At 47.0% G+C, this 25,465-nt stretch overlaps 1 protein-coding gene across 7 annotated transcripts in view; it reads left to right on the top strand.

The window, feature by feature from the left end:
• The window catches only part of LOC137378393 (DENN domain-containing protein 3-like), a 211,245-nt gene that overhangs the window by 158,413 nt on the left and 27,367 nt on the right, over positions 1–25,465 (top strand). For all 7 annotated transcript variants that reach the window (XM_068048680.1, XM_068048681.1, XM_068048675.1 and 4 more), the window contains exons 14-15: positions 16,658–17,185; positions 24,047–24,306. In XM_068048680.1, coding sequence (XP_067904781.1) covers positions 16,658–17,185; positions 24,047–24,306 — 788 coding nt within the window. The remainder of the gene's footprint in view (positions 1–16,657; positions 17,186–24,046; positions 24,307–25,465) is intronic.

The raw sequence follows: 25,465 nt of genomic DNA on the forward strand, positions 1-25,465 counted from the left end.
ACAATCCACACATCGCAACAATCCGCACATCGCAACAATCCGCACATCGCAACAATCCGCACATCGCAACAATCCACACATCACAACAATCCACACATCACAACAATCCACACATCACAACAATCCACACATCACAACAATCCCCACATCGCAACAATCCACACATCACAACAATCCACACATCACAACAATCCACACATCACAACAATCCCCACATCACAACAATCCGCAAATGGCCACAATCCACGCATCACAACAATCCACACATCGCAACAATCCCCACATCACAACAATCCGCTAATGGCCACAATCCCCACATCACAACAATCCACACATCGCAACAATCCCCACATCACAACAATCCGCTAATGGCCACAATCCGCACATCACATCAATCCCCACATCACAACAATCCCCACATCGCAACAATCCGCACATCACAACAATCCACACATCGCAACAATCCGCACATCGCAACAATCCACACATCACAACAATCCACACATCACAACAATCCACACATGGCAACAATCCGCACATCGCAACAATCCGCACATCACAACAATCCGCACATCGCAACAATCCACACATCACAACAATCCACACATCACAACAATCCACACAACGCAACAATCCCCACATCACAACAATCGGCTAATGGCCACAATCCCCACATCACAACAATCCCCACATCACAACAATCCACACATCGCAACAATCCCCACATCACAACAATCCGCTAATGGCCACAATCCGCACATCACAACAATCCCCACATCACAACAATCCCTACATCACAACAATCCCCACATCGCAACAATCCCCACATCGCAACAATCCCCACATCGCAACAATCCCCACATCACAACAATCCACACATCGCAACAATCCGCACATCGCAACAATCCACACATCACAATAATCCACACATCGCAACAATCCGCACATCACAACAATCCACGCATCGCAACAATCCACACATCACAACAATCCGCAAATGGCCACAATCCGCACATCACAACAATCCACACATCACAACAATCCGCAAATGGCCACAATCCGCACATCACAACAATCCACACATCACAACAATCCGCAAATGGCCACAATCCGCACATCACAACAATCCACACATCACAACAATCCGCAAATGGCCACAATCCACACATCACAACAATCCACACATCACAACAATCCACACATCACAACAATCCACACATCACAACAATCCACACATCGCAACAATCCCCACATCGCAACAATCCACACATCACAACAATCCACACATCACAACAATCCACACATCACAACAATCCCCACATCACAACAATCCGCAAATGGCCACAATCCACGCATCACAACAATCCACACATCGCAACAATCCCCACATCACAACAATCCGCTAATGGCCACAATCCCCACATCACAACAATCCACACATCGCAACAATCCCCACATCACAACAATCCGCTAATGGCCACAATCCGCACATCACATCAATCCCCACATCACAACAATCCCCACATCGCAACAATCCGCACATCACAACAATCCACACTTCGCAACAATCCGCACATCGCAACAATCCACACATCACAACAATCCACACATCACAACAATCCACACATCGCAACAATCCGCACATCGCAACAATCCGCACATCGCAACAATCCGCACATCACAACAATCCGCACATCGCAACAATCCACACATCACAACAATCCACACATCACAACAATCCACACATCACAACAATCCGCACATCACAACAATCCCCACATCACAACAATCCGCAAATGGCCACAATCCACGGATCACAACAATCCACACATCGCAACAATCCCCACATCACAACAATCCGCTAATGGCCACAATCCCCACATCACAACAATCCCCACATCACAACAATCCACACATCGCAACAATCCCCACATCACAACAATCCGCTAATGGCCACAATCCGCACATCACAACAATCCCCACATCACAACAATCCCTACATCACAACAATCCCCACATCACAACAGTCCCCACATCGCAACAATCCCCACATCGCAACAATCCCCACATCGCAACAATCCCCACATCGCAACAATCCACACATCGCAACAATCCGCACATCGCAACAATCCACACATCACAATAATCCACACATCGCAACAATCCGCACATCACAACAATCCACGCATCGCAACAATCCACAAATCACAACAATCCGCAAATGGCCACAATCCGCACATCACAACAATCCACACATCACAACAATCCGCAAATGGCCACAATCCGCACATCACAACAATCCACACATCACAACAATCCGCAAATGGCCACAATCCGCACATCACAACAATCCACACATCACAACAATCCGCAAATGGCCACAATCCACACATCACAACAATCCACACATCACAACAATCCGCAAATGGCAACAATCCACGCATCGCAACAATCCACACATCACAACAATCCGCAAATGGCCACAATCCGCACATCGCAACAATCCACACATCGCAACAATCCACACATCACAACAATCCGCAAATGGCCACAATCCGCACATCACAACAATCCCCACATCGCAACAATCCCCACATCGCAACAATCCCCACATCGCAACAATCCCCACATCGCAACAATCCACACATCGCAACAATCCACACATCACAACAATCCGCAAATGGCCACAATCCACACATCACAACAATCCACACATCACAACAATCCGCTAATGGCCACAATCCCCACATCACAACAATCCGCGAATGGCCACAATCCACACATCACAACAATCCGCACATCACAACAATCCACACATCACAACAATCCGCTAATGGCCACAATCCCCACATCACAACAATCCCCACATCACAACAATCCGCAAATGGCCACAATCCACACATCACAACAATCCGCACATCACAACAATCCACACATCGCAACAATCCCCACATCACAACAATCCGCTAATGGCCACAATCCGCACATCACAACAATCCCCACATCGCAACAATCCGCACATCACAACAATCCACACATCGCAACAATCCCCACATCACAACAATCCGCTAATGGCCACAATCCGCACATCACAACAATCCCCACATCGCAACAATCCCCACATCGCAACAATCCACACATCACAACAATCCCCACATCGCAACAATCCCCACATCACAACAATCCCCACATCACAACAATCCACACATCGCAACAATCCGCACATCGCAACAATCCGCACATCGCAACAATCCGCACATCACAACAATCCCCACATCGCAACAATCCCCACATCGCAACAATCCCCACATCGCAACAATCCCCACATCACAACAATCCCCACATCACAACAATCCCCACATCACAACAATCCCCACATCACAACAATCCGCACAGCACAACAATCCACACATCACATCAATCCGCACATCACAACAATCCGCACATCACAACAATCCGCACATCGCAACAATCCCCACATCACAACAAACCATACATCGCAACAATCCCCACATCACAACAAACCATACATCACAACAATCCACACATCACAACAATCCCCACATCACAACAATCCCCACATCACAACAATCCACACATCACAACAATCCACACATCACAACAATCCCCACATCACAACAATCCCCACATCACAACAATCCCCACATCACAACAATCCCCACATCACAACAATCCCCACATCACAACAATCCGCAAATGGCCACAATCCGCACATCACAACAATCCACACATCACAACAATCCGCAAATGGCCACAATCCGCACATCACAACAATCCACACATCACAACAATCCGCAAATGGCCACAATCCACACATCACAACAATCCACACATCACAACAATCCGCAAATGGCAACAATCCACGCATCGCAACAATCCACACATCACAACAATCCGCAAATGGCCACAATCCGCACATCGCAACAATCCACACATCGCAACAATCCACACATCACAACAATCCGCAAATGGCCACAATCCACACATCGCAACAATCCACACATCACAACAATCCGCAAATGGCCACAATCCGCACATCACAACAATCCCCACATCGCAACAATCCACACATCACAACAATCCCCACATCGCAACAATCCCCACATCACAACAATCCGCAAATGGCCACAATCCACACATCGCAACAATCCACACATCACAACAATCCGCAAATGGCCACAATCCGCACATCACAACAATCCCCACATCGCAACAATCCACACATCACAACAATCCACACATCGCAACAATCCACACATCACAACAATCCGCAAATGGCCACAATCCACACATCACAACAATCCACACATCACAACAATCCGCTAATGGCCACAATCCCCACATCACAACAATCCGCGAATGGCCACAATCCACACATCACAACAATCCGCACATCACAACAATCCACACATCACAACAATCCGCTAATGGCCACAATCCGCACATCACAACAATCCCCACATCGCAACAATCCCCACATCACAACAATCCGCGAATGGCCACAATCCACACATCACAACAATCCGCACATCACAACAATCCACACATCACAACAATCCGCTAATGGCCACAATCCGCACATCACAACAATCCCCACATCACAACAATCCCCACATCACAACAATCCGCAAATGGCCACAATCCACACATCACAACAATCCGCACATCACAACAATCCACACATCGCAACAATCCCCACATCACAACAATCCGCTAATGGCCACAATCCGCACATCACAACAATCCCCACATCGCAACAATCCGCACATCACAACAATCCACACATCGCAACAATCCCCACATCACAACAATCCGCTAATGGCCACAATCCGCACATCACAACAATCCCCACATCGCAACAATCCCCACATCGCAACAATCCACACATCACAACAATCCCCACATCGCAACAATCCCCACATCACAACAATCCCCACATCACAACAATCCACACATCGCAACAATCCGCACATCGCAACAATCCGCACATCGCAACAATCCGCACATCGCAACAATCCCCACATCGCAACAATCCCCACATCGCAACAATCCCCACATCGCAACAATCCCCACATCACAACAATCCCCACATCACAGCAATCCCCACATCACAACAATCCGCACATCACAACAATCCGCACATCACAACAATCCGCACATCACAACAATCCGCACATCACAACAATCCGCACATCACAACAATCCGCACATCACAACAATCCGCACATCACAACAATCCGCACATCACAACAATCCGCAAATGGCCACAATCCCCACATCACAACAATCCACACATCGTAACTGTCCGCACATCACAACAATCCGCACATCACAACAATCCGCACATCACAACAATCCGCACATCACAACAATCCGCACATCACAACAATCCCCACATCACAACAATCCGCACATCACAACAATCCGCACATCACAACAATCCGCAAATGGCCACAATCCGCACATCACAACAATCCTCACATCACAACAATCCGCTCATCACAACAATCCGCACATCACAACAATCCGCACATCACAACAATCCGCACATCACAACAATCCGCACATCACAACAATCCGCAAATGGTCACAATCCGCACATCACAACAATCCCCACATCACAACAATCCCCACATCGCAACAATCCACACATCACAACAATCCACACATCACAACAATCCCCACATCACAACAATCCGCAAATGGCCACAATCCACGCATCACAACAATCCACACATCGCAACAATCCCCACATCACAACAATCCGCTAATGGCCACAATCCCCACATCACAACAATCCGCACATCACAACAATCCGCAAATGGCCACAATCCGCACATCACAACAATCCGCACATCACAACAATCCGCACATCACAACAATCCGCACATCACAACAATCCGCACATCACAACAATCCGCACATCACAACAATCCGCACATCACAACAATCCGCAAATGGTCACAATCCGCACATCACAACAATCCACACATCACAACAATCCCCACATCGCAACAATCCACACATCACAACAATCCACACATCACAACAATCCCCACATCACAACAATCCGCAAATGGCCACAATCCACGCATCACAACAATCCACACATCGCAACAATCCCCACATCACAACAATCCGCTAATGGCCACAATCCCCACATCACAACAATCCCCACATCACAACAATCCACACATCGCAACAATCCCCACATCACAACAATCCGCTAATGGCCACAATCCGCACATCACAACAATCCCCACATCACAACAATCCCCACATCGCAACAATCCCCACATCGCAACAATCCCCACATCACAACAATCCGCAAATGGTCACAATCCGCACATCACAACAATCCCCACATCACAACAATCCCCACATCGCAACAATCCACACATCACAACAATCCACACATCACAACAATCCCCACATCACAACAATCCGCAAATGGCCACAATCCACGCATCACAACAATCCACACATCGCAACAATCCCCACTTCACAACAATCCGCTAATGGCCACAATCCCCACATCACAACAATCCGCACATCACAACAATCCGCAAATGGCCACAATCCGCACATCACAACAATCCGCACATCACAACAATCCGCACATCACAACAATCCGCACATCACAACAATCCGCACATCACAACAATCCGCACATCACAACAATCCGCACATCACAACAATCCGCACATCACAACAATCCGCAAATGGTCACAATCCGCACATCACAACAATCCACACATCACAACAATCCCCACATCGCAACAATCCACACATCACAACAATCCACACATCACAACAATCCCCACATCACAACAATCCGCAAATGGCCACAATCCACGCATCACAACAATCCACACATCGCAACAATCCCCACATCACAACAATCCGCTAATGGCCACAATCCCCACATCACAACAATCCCCACATCACAACAATCCACACATCGCAACAATCCCCACATCACAACAATCCGCTAATGGCCACAATCCGCACATCACAACAATCCCCACATCACAACAATCCCCACATCACAACAATCCCCACATCGCAACAATCCCCACATCGCAACAATCCCCACATCACAACAATCCACACATCGCAACAATCCGCACATCGCAACAATCCACACATCGCAACAATCCACACATCGCAACAATCCGCACATCGCAACAATCCGCACATCGCAACAATCCGCACATCGCAACAATCCGCACATCGCAACAATCCACACATCGCAACAATCCACACATCACAACAATCCACACATCACAACAATCCCCACATCACAACAATCCGCAAATGGCCACAATCCACGCATCACAACAATCCACACATCGCAACAATCCCCACATCACAACAATCCGCTAATGGCCACAATCCCCACATCACAACAATCCACACATCACAACAATCCCCACATCACAACAATCCCCACATCACAACAATCCCCACATCACAACAATCCCCACATCACAACAATCCCCACATCACAACAATCCACACATCACAACAATCCGCTAATGGCCACAATCCCCACATCACAACAATCCCCACATCACAACAATCCCCACATCGCAACAATCCCCACATCACAACAATCCGCAAATGGTCACAATCCGCACATCACAACAATCCACACATCACAACAATCCACACATCACAACAATCCACACATCACAACAATCCCCACATCACAACAATCCGCAAATGGTCACAATCTGCACATCACAACAATCCACACATCACAACAATCCGCACATCACAACAATCCGCACATCACAACAATCCGCACATCACAACAATCCACACATCACAACAATCCGCACATCACAACAATCCGCACATCACAACAATCCGCACATCGCAACAATCCCCACATCGCAACAATCCCCACATCGCAACAATCCCCACATCGCAACAATCCCCACATCACAACAATCCCCACATCACAGCAATCCCCACATCACAACAATCCGCACATCACAACAATCCGCACATCACAACAATCCGCACATCACAACAATCCGCACATCACAACAATCCGCACATCACAACAATCCGCACATCACAACAATCCGCACATCACAACAATCCGCACATCACAACAATCCGCACATCACAACAATCCGCACATCACAACAATCCGCAAATGGCCACAATCCCCACATCACAACAATCCACACATCGTAACTGTCCGCACATCACAACAATCCGCACATCACAACAATCCGCACATCACAACAATCCGCACATCACAACAATCCGCACATCACAACAATCCGCACATCACAACAATCCGCACATCACAACAATCCGCACATCACAACAATCCGCAAATGGCCACAATCCGCACATCACAACAATCCTCACATCACAACAATCCGCTCATCACAACAATCCGCACATCACAACAATCCGCACATCACAACAATCCGCACATCACAACAATCCGCACATCACAACAATCCGCAAATGGTCACAATCCGCACATCACAACAATCCCCACATCACAACAATCCCCACATCGCAACAATCCACACATCACAACAATCCACACATCACAACAATCCCCACATCACAACAATCCGCAAATGGCCACAATCCACGCATCACAACAATCCACACATCGCAACAATCCCCACATCACAACAATCCGCTAATGGCCACAATCCCCACATCACAACAATCCGCACATCACAACAATCCGCAAATGGCCACAATCCGCACATCACAACAATCCGCACATCACAACAATCCGCACATCACAACAATCCGCACATCACAACAATCCGCACATCACAACAATCCGCACATCACAACAATCCGCACATCACAACAATCCGCAAATGGTCACAATCCGCACATCACAACAATCCACACATCACAACAATCCCCACATCGCAACAATCCACACATCACAACAATCCACACATCACAACAATCCCCACATCACAACAATCCGCAAATGGCCACAATCCACGCATCACAACAATCCACACATCGCAACAATCCCCACATCACAACAATCCGCTAATGGCCACAATCCCCACATCACAACAATCCCCACATCACAACAATCCACACATCGCAACAATCCCCACATCACAACAATCCGCTAATGGCCACAATCCGCACATCACAACAATCCCCACATCACAACAATCCCCACATCGCAACAATCCCCACATCGCAACAATCCCCACATCACAACAATCCGCAAATGGTCACAATCCGCACATCACAACAATCCCCACATCACAACAATCCCCACATCGCAACAATCCACACATCACAACAATCCACACATCACAACAATCCCCACATCACAACAATCCGCAAATGGCCACAATCCACGCATCACAACAATCCACACATCGCAACAATCCCCACTTCACAACAATCCGCTAATGGCCACAATCCCCACATCACAACAATCCGCACATCACAACAATCCGCAAATGGCCACAATCCGCACATCACAACAATCCGCACATCACAACAATCCGCACATCACAACAATCCGCACATCACAACAATCCGCACATCACAACAATCCGCACATCACAACAATCCGCACATCACAACAATCCGCACATCACAACAATCCGCAAATGGTCACAATCCGCACATCACAACAATCCACACATCACAACAATCCCCACATCGCAACAATCCACACATCACAACAATCCACACATCACAACAATCCCCACATCACAACAATCCGCAAATGGCCACAATCCACGCATCACAACAATCCACACATCGCAACAATCCCCACATCACAACAATCCGCTAATGGCCACAATCCCCACATCACAACAATCCCCACATCACAACAATCCACACATCGCAACAATCCCCACATCACAACAATCCGCTAATGGCCACAATCCGCACATCACAACAATCCCCACATCACAACAATCCCCACATCACAACAATCCCCACATCGCAACAATCCCCACATCGCAACAATCCCCACATCACAACAATCCACACATCGCAACAATCCGCACATCGCAACAATCCACACATCGCAACAATCCACACATCGCAACAATCCGCACATCGCAACAATCCGCACATCGCAACAATCCGCACATCGCAACAATCCGCACATCGCAACAATCCACACATCGCAACAATCCACACATCGCAACAATCCACACATCACAACAATCCCCACATCACAACAATCCGCAAATGGCCACAATCCACGCATCACAACAATCCACACATCGCAACAATCCCCACATCACAACAATCCGCTAATGGCCACAATCCCCACATCACAACAATCCACACATCACAACAATCCCCACATCACAACAATCCCCACATCACAACAATCCCCACATCACAACAATCCCCACATCACAACAATCCCCACATCACAACAATCCACACATCACAACAATCCGCTAATGGCCACAATCCCCACATCACAACAATCCCCACATCACAACAATCCCCACATCGCAACAATCCCCACATCACAACAATCCGCAAATGGTCACAATCCGCACATCACAACAATCCACACATCACAACAATCCACACATCACAACAATCCACACATCACAACAATCCCCACGTCACAACAATCCGCAAATGGTCACAATCTGCACATCACAACAATCCACACATCACAACAATCCGCACATCACAACAATCCGCACATCACAACAATCCGCACATCACAACAATCCGCACATCACAACAATCCGCACATCACAACAATCCGCACATCAGAACAATCCGCACATCACAACAATCCGCACATCACAACAATCCGCACATCACAACAATCCGCACATCACAACAATCCCCACATCGCAACAATCCACAAATGGTCACAATCCACACATCACAACTGACGCACATCACAACAATACACACATCACAACAATCCGCACATCACAACAATCCCCACATCGCAACAATCCCCACATCGCAACAATCCCCACATCGCAACAATCCCCACATCGCAACAATCCCCACATCACAACAATCCACACATCACAACAATCCACACATCACAACAATCCACACATCACAACAATCCGCAAATGGCCACAATCCACGCATCACAACAATCCACACATCACAACAATCCCCACATCACAACAATCCGCAAATGGTCACAATCCGCAAATGGTCACAATCCGCACATCACAACAATCCCCACATCACAACAATCCGCACATCACAACAATCCGCACATCACAACAATCCGCACATCACAACAATCCGCACATCACAACAATCCGCACATCACAACAATCCGCACATCACAACAATCCGCACATCACAACAATCCACACATCACAACAATCCCCACATCACAACAATCCGCAAATGGCCACAATCCACGCATCACAACAATCCACACATCGCAACAATCCACACATCACAACAATCCCCACATCACAACAATCCGCAAATGGCCACAATCCACGCATCACAACAATCCACACATCGCAACAATCCCCACATCACAACAATCCGCTAATGGCCACAATCCCCACATCACAACAATCCCCACATCACAACAATCCACACATCGCAACAATCCCCACATCACAACAATCCGCTAATGGCCACAATCCCCACATCACAACAATCCCCACATCACAACAATCCCCACATCACAACAATCCCCACATCACAACAATCCCCACATCACAACAATCCCCACATCACAACAATCCCCACATCACAACAATCCACACATCACAACAATCCGCTAATGGCCACAATCCCCACATCACAACAATCCCCACATCACAACAATCCCCACATCGCAACAATCCCCACATCACAACAATCCGCAAATGGTCACAATCCGCACATCACAACAATCCACACATCACAACAATCCACACATCACAACAATCCACACATCACAACAATCCACACATCACAACAATCCCCACGTCACAACAATCCGCAAATGGTCACAATCTGCACATCACAACAATCCACACATCACAACAATCCGCACATCACAACAATCCGCACATCACAACAATCCGCACATCACAACAATCCGCACATCACAACAATCCGCACATCACAACAATCCGCACATCAGAACAATCCGCACATCACAACAATCCGCACATCACAACAATCCGCACATCACAACAATCCGCACATCACAACAATCCCCACATCGCAACAATCCACAAATGGTCACAATCCACACATCACAACTGACGCACATCACAACAATACACACATCACAACAATCCGCACATCACAACAATCCGCACATCACAACAATCCCCACATCGCAACAATCCCCACATCGCAACAATCCCCACATCGCAACAATCCCCACATCGCAACAATCCACACATCACAACAATCCACACATCACAACAATCCACACATCACAACAATCCACACATCACAACAATCCACACATCACAACAATCCACACATCACAACAATCCGCAAATGGCCACAATCCACGCATCACAACAATCCACACATCACAACAATCCCCACATCACAACAATCCGCAAATGGTCACAATCCGCAAATGGTCACAATCCGCACATCACAACAATCCCCACATCACAACAATCCCCACATCACAACAATCCGCACATCACAACAATCCGCACATCACAACAATCCGCACATCACAACAATCCGCACATCACAACAATCCGCACATCACAACAATCCGCACATCACAACAATCCACACATCACAACAATCCGCACATCACAACAATCCCCACATCACAACAATCCCCACATCACAACAATCCCCACATCACAACAATCCGCAAATGGCCACAATCCACGCATCGCAACAATCCACACATCGCAACAATCCACACATCACAACAATCCACACATCACAACAATCCCCACATCACAACAATCCGCAAATGGCCACAATCCACGCATCACAACAATCCACACATCGCAACAATCCCCACATCACAACAATCCGCTAATGGCCACAATCCCCACATCACAACAATCCCCACATCACAACAATCCACACATCGCAACAATCCCCACATCACAACAATCCGCTAATGGCCACAATCCGCACATCACAACAATCCCCACATCGCAACAATCCCCACATCGCAACAATCCCCACATCACAACAATCCCCACATCACAACAATCCCCACATCACAACAATCCCCACATCACAACAATCCACACATCGCAACAATCCGCACATCGCAACAATCCACACATCGCAACAATCCACACATCGCAACAATCCGCACATCGCAACAATCCGCACATCGCAACAATCCGCACATCACAACAATCCGCACATCACAACAATCCGCACATTGCAACAATCCGCACATCGCAACAATCCACACATCACAACAATCCACACTTCACAACAATCCACACATCACAACAATCCACACATCACAACAATCCGCACATCACAACAATCCCCACATCACAACAATCCGCAAATGGCCACAATCCACGCATCACAACAATCCACACATCGCGACAATCCCCACATCACAACAATCCGCTAATGGCCACAATCCCCACATCACAACAATCCCCACATCACAACAATCCACACATCGCAACAATCCCCACATCACAACAATCCGCTAATGGCCACAATCCGCACATCACAACAATCCCCACATCACAACAATCCCCACATCGCAACAATCCCCACATCACAACAATCCCCACATCACAACAATCCACACATCGCAACAATCCGCACATCGCAACAATCCACACATCGCAACAATCCACACATCGCAACAATCCGCACATCGCAACAATCCGCACATCGCAACAATCCACACATCACAACAATCCACACATCACAACAATCCACACATCACAACAATCCACACATCACAACAATCCCCACATCACAACAATCCGCACATCACCACAATCCCCACATCACAACAATCCGCACATCACAACAATTCGCACATCGCAACAATCCACACATCGCAACAGTCCCCACATCACAACAATCCACACATCACAACAATCCACACATCACAACAATCCGCACATCACAACAATCCCCACATCACAACAATCCCCACATCACAACAATCCACACATCACAACAATCCACACATCACAACAATCCACACATCACAACAATCCCCACATCACAACAATCCCCACATCACAACAATCCACACATCACAACAATCCACACATCACAACAATCCGCACATCACAACAATCCGCACATCACAACAATCCGCACATCACAACAATCCGCACATCACAACAATCCGCACATCACAACAATCCGCACATCACAACAATCCGCACATCACAACAATCCCCACATCGCAACAATCCCCACATCGCAACAATTCCCACATCGCAACAATCCCCACATCGCAACAATTCCCACATCGCAACAATCCACACATCGCAACAATCCACACATCACAACAATCCGCTCATCACAACAATCCACACATCACAACAATCCACACATCACAACAATCCGCTAATGGCCACAATCCCCACATCACAACAATCCCCACATCACAACAATCCACACATCACAACAATCCCCACATCGCAACAATCCCCACATCGCAACAATCCCCACATCGCAACAATCCCCACATCACAACAATCCACACATCACAACAATCCCCACATCACAACAATCCCCACATCACAACAATCCCCACAACGCAACAATCCCCACATCGCAACAATCCCCACATCGCAACAATCCACACATCGCAACAATCCCCACATCACAACAATCCACACATCAGAACAATCCACACATCACAACAATCCCCACATCGCAACAATCCCCACATCGCAACAATCCCCACATCACAACAATCCACACATCACAACAATCCACACATCACAACAATCCACACATCACAACAATCCGCAAATGGTCACAATCCGCACATCACAACAATCCACACATCACAACAATCCACACATCACAACAATCCGCAAATGGTCACAATCCGCAAATGGTCACAATCCGCACATCACAACAATCCCCACATCACAACAATCCACACATCACAACAATCCCCACATCGCAACAATCCCCACATCGCAACAATCCCCACATCGCAACAATCCCCACATCACAACAATCCACACATCACAACAATCCCCACATCACAACAATCCCCACATCACAACAATCCCCACAACGCAACAATCCCCACATCGCAACAATCCCCACATCGCAACAATCCACACATCGCAACAATCCCCACATCACAACAATCCACACATCAGAACAATCCACACATCACAACAATCCCCACATCGCAACAATCCCCACATCGCAACAATCCCCACATCACAACAATCCACACATCACAACAATCCACACATCACAACAATCCACACATCACAACAATCCGCAAATGGTCACAATCCGCACATCACAACAATCCACACATCACAACAATCCACACATCACAACAATCCGCAAATGGTCACAATCCGCAAATGGTCACAATCCGCACATCACAACAATCCACACATCACAACAATCCACACATCACAACAATCCGCAAATGGTCACAATCCGCACATCACAACAATCCCCACGTCACAACAATCCGCTAATGGCCACAATCCGCACATCACAACAATCCACACATCACAACAATCCACACATTACAACAATCCGCAAATGGTCACAATCCGCACATCACAACAATCCGCACATCACAACAATCCGCACATCACAACAATCCGCACATCACAACAATCCGCACATCACAACAATCCGCACATCACAACAATCCCCACATCACAACAATCCCCACATCACAACAATCCGCAAATGGCCACAATCCCCACATCACAACAATCCCCACATCACAACAATCCGCACATCACAACAATCCGCTAATGGCCACAATCCGCACATCACAACAATCCACACATCACAACAATCCCCACATCACAACAATCCGCACATCACAACAATCCGCAAATGGCCACAATCCCCACATCACAACAATCCCCACATCACAACAATCCCCACATCACAACAATCCGCACATCACAACAATCCGCACATCACAACAATCCGCACATCACAACAATCCGCACATCACAACAATCCGCACATCACAACAATCCCCACATCACAACAATCCCCACATCACAACAATCCGCACATCACAACAATCCGCACATCACAACAATCCGCACATCACAACAATCCGCACATCACAACAATCCGCACATCACAACAATCCGCACATCACAACAATCCGCACATCACAACAATCCGCACATCACAACAATCCGCACATCACAACAATCCGCACATCACAACAATCCGCAAATGGTCACAATCCGCACATCACAACAATCCGCAAATGGTCACAATCCGCACATCACAACAATCAGCACATCACAACAATCCGCAAATGGCCACAATCCACACATCACAACAATCCACACATCGCAACTGTCCGCACATCCTAACAGTCTGCACATCACAACATTCCGCAAATGGCCATAATCTGCACATGGTAAACTTTCACAGACAGCAATGAGGACCTCAATTTGCATATTAAATGTTGCCTTCTTCCTCTAAATTCTATTTCCTTCTTTGACAGGCAGAATCGCTAGGGATAAGGCACCTCTCCGAACACTACACCTCCCTTCATTCCCCTGTGACCCCTTGGATTCTCTCAGTGTCTCACTGTATTACACCAAACTGATTGTGCAAATTAGCAGGGCCATTGACCAGACAGGAACAGACGACTCTGAGGCTCTGGCTGTTTGCTTCTATCTACGTGGGATTGTCCGACTCGCACAGGGACAGTCGCTCCAGGCTCTGCTGGACTTCCAAAACCTGGAGAAGATCAACATGAACTTCTTCCCCTGGGACCTGGTCAAACACACCCTGGAATCAATGAGCCCTGAGCAGCTGTACAATGTGCAGGAGACTGAGGAGCTAAAGGGCCTGTTTTACGGGATCATGGAGAAACACTGGGACACAGTCAGGCAGGAGGAAAGTGTAAAGAACTTTGAGCTGCCCAAGGTGCCACTCAACAAGCAGGATTTTGGAATCCATATCCAGGCCGCAGGAATAGTCAGTAATCCCAACACCACTGACCGGCTGTTTGATCTCCTCACTGGAGGTGAGCACTAGCTGTATGTTTGAAATCTTTCGGTGAAAGTCCAGTCTGACCCAAGGCACAAGCAGAGTCGCACAGTACAAATGAGCACATTCTCTATAAAAATTCTGTAGTCTTCGAGACTGAATCAATGGATTTAGTTGCGAGTTATGGAGCTATGGGTAAATGGAGTTGAGATACAGGTCAGTCATGACCTAATTGTTTGGCTAAGTAGGCTCAAAAGGCTGAATGGCCATTTCCTGTTCCCATGCAACAGAATTGTGGGGCTGAATGGCCTCCTCCGGTTCGTTGGTAACAGTCTCTAAGGGCTGAATGACCTCTTCTTGTTCCTGTTTTATTTTTGGTTCTATGCCCTATTTACAAAGTCAAGTATCCCATACTCTTTCATCACCACCTTCAGGATTTGTAAATATGCACCACCAGCTCCCTCTGCTCTCACACCTCACCCCTCAATATCGTATCATTTAGATTATATTGTTTGTCTCTCCTGAAGTGCATCAGTTCACACTTATCCACATTAAACTGCATCAGCCCTGTGTGTGCCCATTTCACCAGTCTCTCTAAGTCCTTCTAAGTCTGCTACCATCGCGCTCAAGATTTACTATCTTGCCAAGTATTGTATAGTCCACAAACTTCGAAATTGTACTCCCTGCACTCAAATCCAGTCCATTTATATAGAACAGGAAAAGCCATGGTCCTAATATGGGCACGTGGGGAACCCCACTGCTTACCTTCCACCAGTCGGAACAACATTTATAAACCACTACTCTTGGCCTCCAACTCTGAGTCAATTTCATATCCAAGTTGCCACCATCCCTTTAATACACATGCTTCTTGGAAAGTCCATGTCTGCAGTATCTACTGCATTCCCTTCATCAACCCATCTTGTTACTTCATCAAAGAACTCAATCAGGTTAGTCGGACAATTTGTTTTAACCAAACCGTGTTGCAGTTAAGTTAATGAGCAATTAATGTGCAAATTCTTAAAACTAATGGGGAGGGAGGGGTTGAGAGTGAGATGTTGTTTGTTCAGAACAAAGGGCCAAGCAGTGGAAATTGACCAGCAGGTTCTGAAGATATGGCATATCTTTTAATCCCCTGAATTTGAGGATTTGCACATTAATAATGGTGTGTGTCATTAAAACAGCCTTATTTTTGCAGCCAAATTTGACATTTTGTTTTTTTGCTTATGGCAACTGTGAGCCTTTGCTTCAGTGGTAACATTCCTTCCTCTGAGTCAGTAGGTGGTGAGTTCCAGCTCTGATCCAGATAGTTCTGGACTAGACTATGTGGTGTGAAATTGATCTGGGGCAGTTACGTGTAAAGGACTGCTATGAATCAGTGACCCAGTGTACAACATGGAAGAGGGAATCCAGCTAATCTGTGTCAATCTTTCTTGCTATTGCTGCAGACCAATTTAACACCCCTACCCCAAGGTCACTTAGCACTGAGCTGATATCCAACTGGAGACTCAGAGGCACTATTGCATCAGGAGTAATGTTCCCCTGGAATCTGGAGCAGCAGCTCTGAACATCGGGTCCACGTTCAACAGGTGGTGGGGGATGGGTGGGATGTGCATCTGATGGATATTGATCATCATCAAGGATAGGTGGGGATTCCTTGGCCTTGGTTACAGCCCACCTCAGAGAAGGGAATCTCAGTTATTAAACATCTCACGCGTGAGACTTGAGTTTGAACCTGGCTCGGGGGCAGAACACAACGGGCAGACTTTCAGGTGTTACAGATTCTGATTTCCTGCCACTGATCCAAAACCTATTTTTTTTTAATTTGTGCAGAGCCGCCAAAAAGGGGAAATTCCAAGAAGAGAAAGACTAAAAGGAAATAAAATCTCAGCAAGCTTTTTAAAACACAAACCTGCTGAACCTTTTGTGGTTTTGTTATTCGCAGTGACACTTAGTTTCTCTAAAACACCTTTCGTTCTCATTGTAAATATATGGGGTCAGAAATCTAGCCACACGGACCCTGTTTCCTGGGCCTACTCAGCACCCAATATGGTAGGCAGGAAACAGGAACCAAGTGCGCCATCTGACATATTGGGAAAGGACAGAAAAATCAATCCCAATGCAGTACCCAGGCCTGAGTCAGACATTCAGCACTCTCTTAATAAGGGGTCTGGCACCTATTTGAGGTCCCACTGCAAGGTTGAGTTGTCCTGAGATTGCCTAGAAAACTAAGCTTGGGGACCGCTTGCTAACAACAGGCAAATATTGCAAATATCTTCACCTTGAGTGTAAGCCAGGAGGAGGAGGGACCGATCCGTCCCCGGCCACTCCCAACACACATTGAAATGGACATACCCAAAATTCTAGGTTTTGAAGCCTCATTTTAGAAACACATATTCATAGGCTTACACTCCAGTCCAGTCCTGAAGAGAGTGCTGCAATGTGGGAGTTCCCAGATATCTGGAGCTTCAGGTGGGTGTTAAAGATCCCTCGGCACTGTTCAATGAACAACAGGGACATCTCCAGCTGGCAATTTCCTCTCTCAGTTCACACCACCCAGGGACGATTATTGCTGTTTGTGGGATCTTGCTGTGCACAAAAATGGCTGCCACACTTGCCTACGCGACAATCCTTGTACCTTGAAGCAATTTGTTGCATTTTGAGAGATGATTAGGACCAATGTCATTTGTTTTCCTCATTTGTTCTTGAGATGAGGGTAATACTGACTAGGCCACATTCATTGCTCACCCCTAATTTGACCTAAGGGCATCGTGAGTCAGCAAGATAATAAGACGGGAAACAGGCCTCGGTCCAGACCGGGTAGGGGTGGAAGGTTCTGTTCCCCAAAGGGCATCAGTGAAGCAGTTGGGTTTTTACAATAGTCCAGCAACTTCACCATCACTTGGCCCTGGTTCCAGCCAACAAATTACCGGATTCATGGAATTATAACGCACCTGGAGAATTGTGTCCAATTCTGGGCATCACACTGTAGGGAAGGATGTGAAGGCGTTGGAGAGGGTACCGAAAAGATTTATTTATTTTTATTTTATTTTATTTAGAGATACAGCACTTACGAGAATGGTTCCAGGGATGAGAGACTTAAGTTACAAGGATAGATTGGAGAAGTTGGGATTGTTCTCCTTGGAGAAGAGAAGGTTGAGAGGAGTCTTGATCAAGGTGTTCAAAATCATGAGGGGTCTGGACAGAGTAGATAGAGAGAAACTGTTCCCATTGGCAGAAGGGTCAAGAACTGGAGGAACCAGATTTAAGGTGATTGGCAAAAGAACCAAAGGCGACATGAGGGAAAACTTTTTTACGCAGCGAGTGTTTAGGATCTGGAATGTACTGTTGAGAGTGTGGTGGAGGCAGGTTCAGTGAGTGTTTAGGATCTGGAATGCACTGTCTGAGAGTGTGGTGGAGGCAGGTTCAGTGAGTGTTTAGCATCTGGAATGCACTGTTGAGAGTGTGGTGGAGGCAGGTTCATTGAGTGTTTAGCATCTGGAATGCACAGTTTGAGAGTGTGGTGGAGGCAGGTTCAGTGAGTGGTTAGGATCTGGAATGCAGTGTCTGAGAGTGTGGTGGAGGCAGGTTCAGTGAGTGTTTAGGATCTGGAATGCACTGCCTGAGAGTGTGGTGGAGGCAGATTCAGTGAGTGTTTAGGATCTGGAATGCACTGCCTGAGAGTGTGGTGGAGGCAGGTTCAATCGTTCAATGCTTTCAAATGAGAATTGGATAATTATCTGAAGAAAAAAATTGCAGGGCTAAGAGAATGGGCAAGGGAGTGGAACTAGCTGAATTGCTCTTGCAGAGAGCTGGCATGGACACAAGGGGCCAAATGGCCTCCTTCTGTATTGTAACACTTCTATGATTTTTATCTTGCCAATCTGAGATTTGAACTTGCAAACTGTTGGGTTTCTAGTTCCATATCATGGCCGCTGGCCTTCTGTGCTTATTTTATCCCAAGCCTTTCCATCTACTCAACTCTTGCTCGAATGTAGGTCACCCTTAAAAATCATTGCTACTCCCCCGTTGCTCCTTCTGCCTGTCTCAGTCCAACAACTCCCTCCAATGGGAGCCTCGCTGCTGTCTGAAGATTGTAATTGCTGCATCCTATGGAATATGTTGGTAATTCCTGCTGCTGCTTTGACCAGAGAGGGAGGGAAGGAACAGCAGCAGAACTGGGAATATCCCAGCTTTCCCATTGGTAGCTGTCAGCCAGCATCTGGAACCAGGTCTGGGTACAATTTGCTACTGGAACCACATTCAAGTTTTGGGAACAATTGGACACCTCGTGTGCACAACAGATGACTGAAAATCTAGCTTGTTTAGGGTCAGTAGCTCACAGCAAGGGGCCAATAGAAAGTGGGTTCGGTGCAGTGTCAACCCAACCAAAAGCTGATGGAAGATTTGCAAGCTCAATCAGTGATGGACAGTATGGGAATCAGGACTGTCGGATTGAGGTCCTGGAGGTTGTCTTCTAAGACTGAGGACACAGCATCTTGTTGGAGCTGTGTAGAGATTATAACATAAACAGAACTTGTAAAATTCCCTCTCCAGGTATGTGGGAGTTTGTCGTAATGTAGATCTAGCACAAAGCTAACACAAACGCTAACAGTGATATTGCAGACCTAACTTGCACACACACCAACCCCACAATCAGGTGAGCTAAGCAACAACAAGGTATTAGCCAAAGGCAGAGGAAAGATAATTAAGAAAGAAACGGAAAGAAAGAGGCATTAATATTGTTCAACCATCCCCTGTAGCCCAGCTGTGGCCACAATTTGCTACTGGAACCACATTTATACCTTGGGAAAAATTGGGAGACCTCATGATTGGAAGTCTAGCATGGGGTCAGGTTGAAATGAGTTTGGTGCAGTTTGCCAAGCTTTGGTGTTAAGTTTATGTCCATTGGAATGAGGGTGGATTTATTGTCCCCAATACTTGCAGTGCGAAAAAAAATTATTAATGGTGAGACACTGTGGAACAGCAATGGTACTGAAATCAGTAAAACTTCATGGACAAAGGGGAGAAAGTGATGGTTCAGTTGTACAGTGCCTTGGTCAGATCTCGTCTGGAATAATTGTGTTCAGTTCCGGTCAGACTCCACCCAGAGTAACTGTGTTCAGTTCTGGTCAGACACCACCCGGAGTAATTGTGTTCAGTTCCGGTCAGACTCCACCCAGAGTAACTGTGTTCAGTTCTGGTCAGACACCACCCGGAGTAACTGTGTTCAGTTCTGGTCAGACACCACCCGGAGTAACTGTGTTCAGTTCCGGTCAGACTTCACCCGGAGTAACTGTGTTCAGTTCCGGTCAGACTCCATCCGGAGTAACTATTCAGTTCTGGTCAGACTCCACCCGGAGTAACTGTGTTCAGTTCCGGTCAGACTCCACCCGGAGTAACTGTGTTCAGTTCCGGTCAGACTCCACCCGGAGTAACTGTGTTCAGTTCCGGTCAGACTCCATCCGGAGTAACTATTCAGTTCTGGTCAGACTCCACCCGGAGTAACTGTGTTCAGTTCCGGTCAGACTCCACCTGGAGTAACTGTGTTCAGTTCCGGGCAGACTCCACCCGGAGTAACTGTGTTCAGTTCCGGTCAGACTCCACCCGGAGTAACTGTGTTCAGTTCCGGTCAGACTCCACCCGGAGTAACTGTGTTCAGTTCCGGTCAGACTCCATCTGGAGTAACTGTGTTCAGTTCCGGTCAGACTCCATCCGGAGTAACTGTGTTCAGTTCTGGGCAGACTCCATCCGGAATAACTGTGTTCAGTTCCGGTCAGACTCCATCCGGAATAACTGTGTTCAGTTCCGGTCAGACTCCACCCGGAGTAACTGTGTTCAGTTCTGGGCACTGCACCTCCAGAAGGATATATTGACCATGGAGAGGGTGCAGCCCAGATTCACCAGAATGATACCAGAGCTAAAAGGGGTAAATTATCAGGATCAATGTTGCATCGACCAAGCTCGTATTCCCTTGAGTTTAGAAAGTTAACAGGTGATCAAACTGAGGGGTTGAAGATGATTAAAGGATTTGACAGGGTCGATAGAGAGAAACTATTTCCTCTGGTGGAGGGAGTCCAGAACAAGGGGGCAGAACCTTAAAATTAGAGCCAGGCCGTTCAGGGGTGATGTCAGGAAGGACTTCTTCACACGAATGGGAGTGAAAATCTGGAACTCTCTCCTGCAAAAATACTGTGGATTCTATGGGTCAGTTGAAAATTTTAAAACTGAGATTGATAGATCTTTGTTGGGTGGTTCCAGAACTCTGCTGCCTGTGTCCGAACTCACACCAGGTCTGTTCACCCTTTACCTGCTGTGCTCACTGACCTGCATTGGGTCCCATTCTGCCAATGTCTCAATTTTAAAATTCTGAACGTTGTTTTGAAATCCCACCATGGTCTCGCCCCTCCCTATCTTTGTAATCTCCTCCAGCCCCACAACCCCGAGGTATCTGAGCTCCTCCAATTCTGGTCTCTTGAGCATTCCTGATTTTAATCGCTCCACCATTGGCAGCCACTCCTCCAGCTGCCTGGGCCCCAAGCTCTGAAAGTCCCTCCCTAAACTGTCTGCTTCTGTCTGCTCCTTTAATACGTTCCATAAAACCTACCTCTTTGACCAAGCTTTTGGTCACCTGTCCTCATATCTCCTTATATGAATCGGTTTTAAATTTTGATTGATAATTGCTTCTGTGAAATGCCTTGGGATGTTTAACTATGTTGGAAGTGGTAGATAAATGCAATTAGTTGTTATTGTAAGGTTATGGTATGAAGGGGGTAAATGGAGTTAAAATACAGATCAACCATGATCCAGCTGAATGGCGGAGCAGCCTTAGAGACTGAATGGCCTCTTCCTATCCTCAACCTTGCTTTGAAACACTTTTTTTTGTCTCTCTTCCTTTCAGGGCAGCAGAAGCCGATTGAGCCAAAGATGTTCAACGAGCTCTACTCCCACTGGAACGAGGTTAAATCAGAGGTGGACAGCCTCACGCTGGCACCCGAGGTGATGAAGAACTTGCTGGAAAATGAACGAATCTCAAAAGTATCGAACCCAGTGAAGACCAGCTACGGGCTGGGCCGTGTGGTTCTGAGTCAGAAGCGCCTGTTCCTCCTGACAGAGGCACACCCGTACTGCAAGGAGATAGCTCGCTTTCGAGACATTGAGGTAGGGATTGAGTATAGTCAAAGAATCAACGCCTGCGTCCAATCTCCACATTCACCATTGAATCACCCAATGCCTCCCGCACCTTGGCTGCGGATTTTACAAAGCCTTCTCCCACCCTCCTCCTTGTCAACCTATCAACATATCCCTTTTTTCCTTTCTCCCTCATCTGCTTATCTAGCTCCTCCTGAAATGCATCCCTGCTATTCAACCACTCCCTGTGGTAGCGAGTTCCATGTTCTCACCACTCTCTGGGGAAAGATGTTTCTCCTGAATTCCCAATTGGAGTTGTTAGTGACTATCTTATATTTATGCCCCTAGTTCTGGTCTCTGCCACATGAGTGGAAACATCTTTTCTATGCCTACCTGATCGAACCCTTTCATATTCTTAAAGATTGCTATCTGGTCAGCCCAAATTTCTTTTCTGGAGAAGAGTCCCAACATGTTCAATCTTTCCTGAATCTCTCAATTCTGATATCATCCTTGTAAATCTTTCTCAACCTCTCCATTGCCTCTATATTCTTTTTATAATTTGGGATTGTTCACAGTTCCAACTGTGGTCTTACCGAGGTTCGATAAAAATTTAACATAACTTCCCCCCTTTTCAATTCTATCCCTCCAGAAATGAGCCCCAGTGCTGGGTTTGTTTCCTTTTATGGTCTTATTAACCTGTACAGCTACTTATAGTGGTGAGCCGCCTTCTCAAACCGCTGTAGTCCATGTGGTATAAGTACACCCACAGTGCTGCTAGGAAGGGAGTTTCAGGATTTTGACCCAGCGACAGTGAAGGAACAGCGATATAGTTCCAAGTTAGGATGGTGTGTGACTTGGAGGGGAGCTTTTTTTTTCATTCATTCATGGGATGTGGGCGTCGCTGGCCAGGCCAGCATTTATTGCCCATCCCTAATTGCCCTTGAGAAGGTGGTGGTGAGCTGCCTTCTTGAACCGCTGCAGTCCAGCTTGCGGGTGGTGGTGTTCCCATGTGTCTGCTGCCCTTGTCCTTCTAGTTGGTAGAGGTTGCAGGTTTAGAAGGTGCTGTCTGAGGAGTCTTGGTGTGTTGCTGTAGTGCATCTTGTAGATGGTACACACTGCTGCCACTGTACGCCTCTGGTGGAGGGAGTGAATGTTGGCAAGGGAATTCATCCAGTGAGCTCCTCTATCC

This window comes from Heterodontus francisci, chromosome 16 (genome assembly GCF_036365525.1).
Source record: "Heterodontus francisci isolate sHetFra1 chromosome 16, sHetFra1.hap1, whole genome shotgun sequence".
Taxonomy (NCBI): Eukaryota; Metazoa; Chordata; class Chondrichthyes; order Heterodontiformes; family Heterodontidae; genus Heterodontus; species Heterodontus francisci.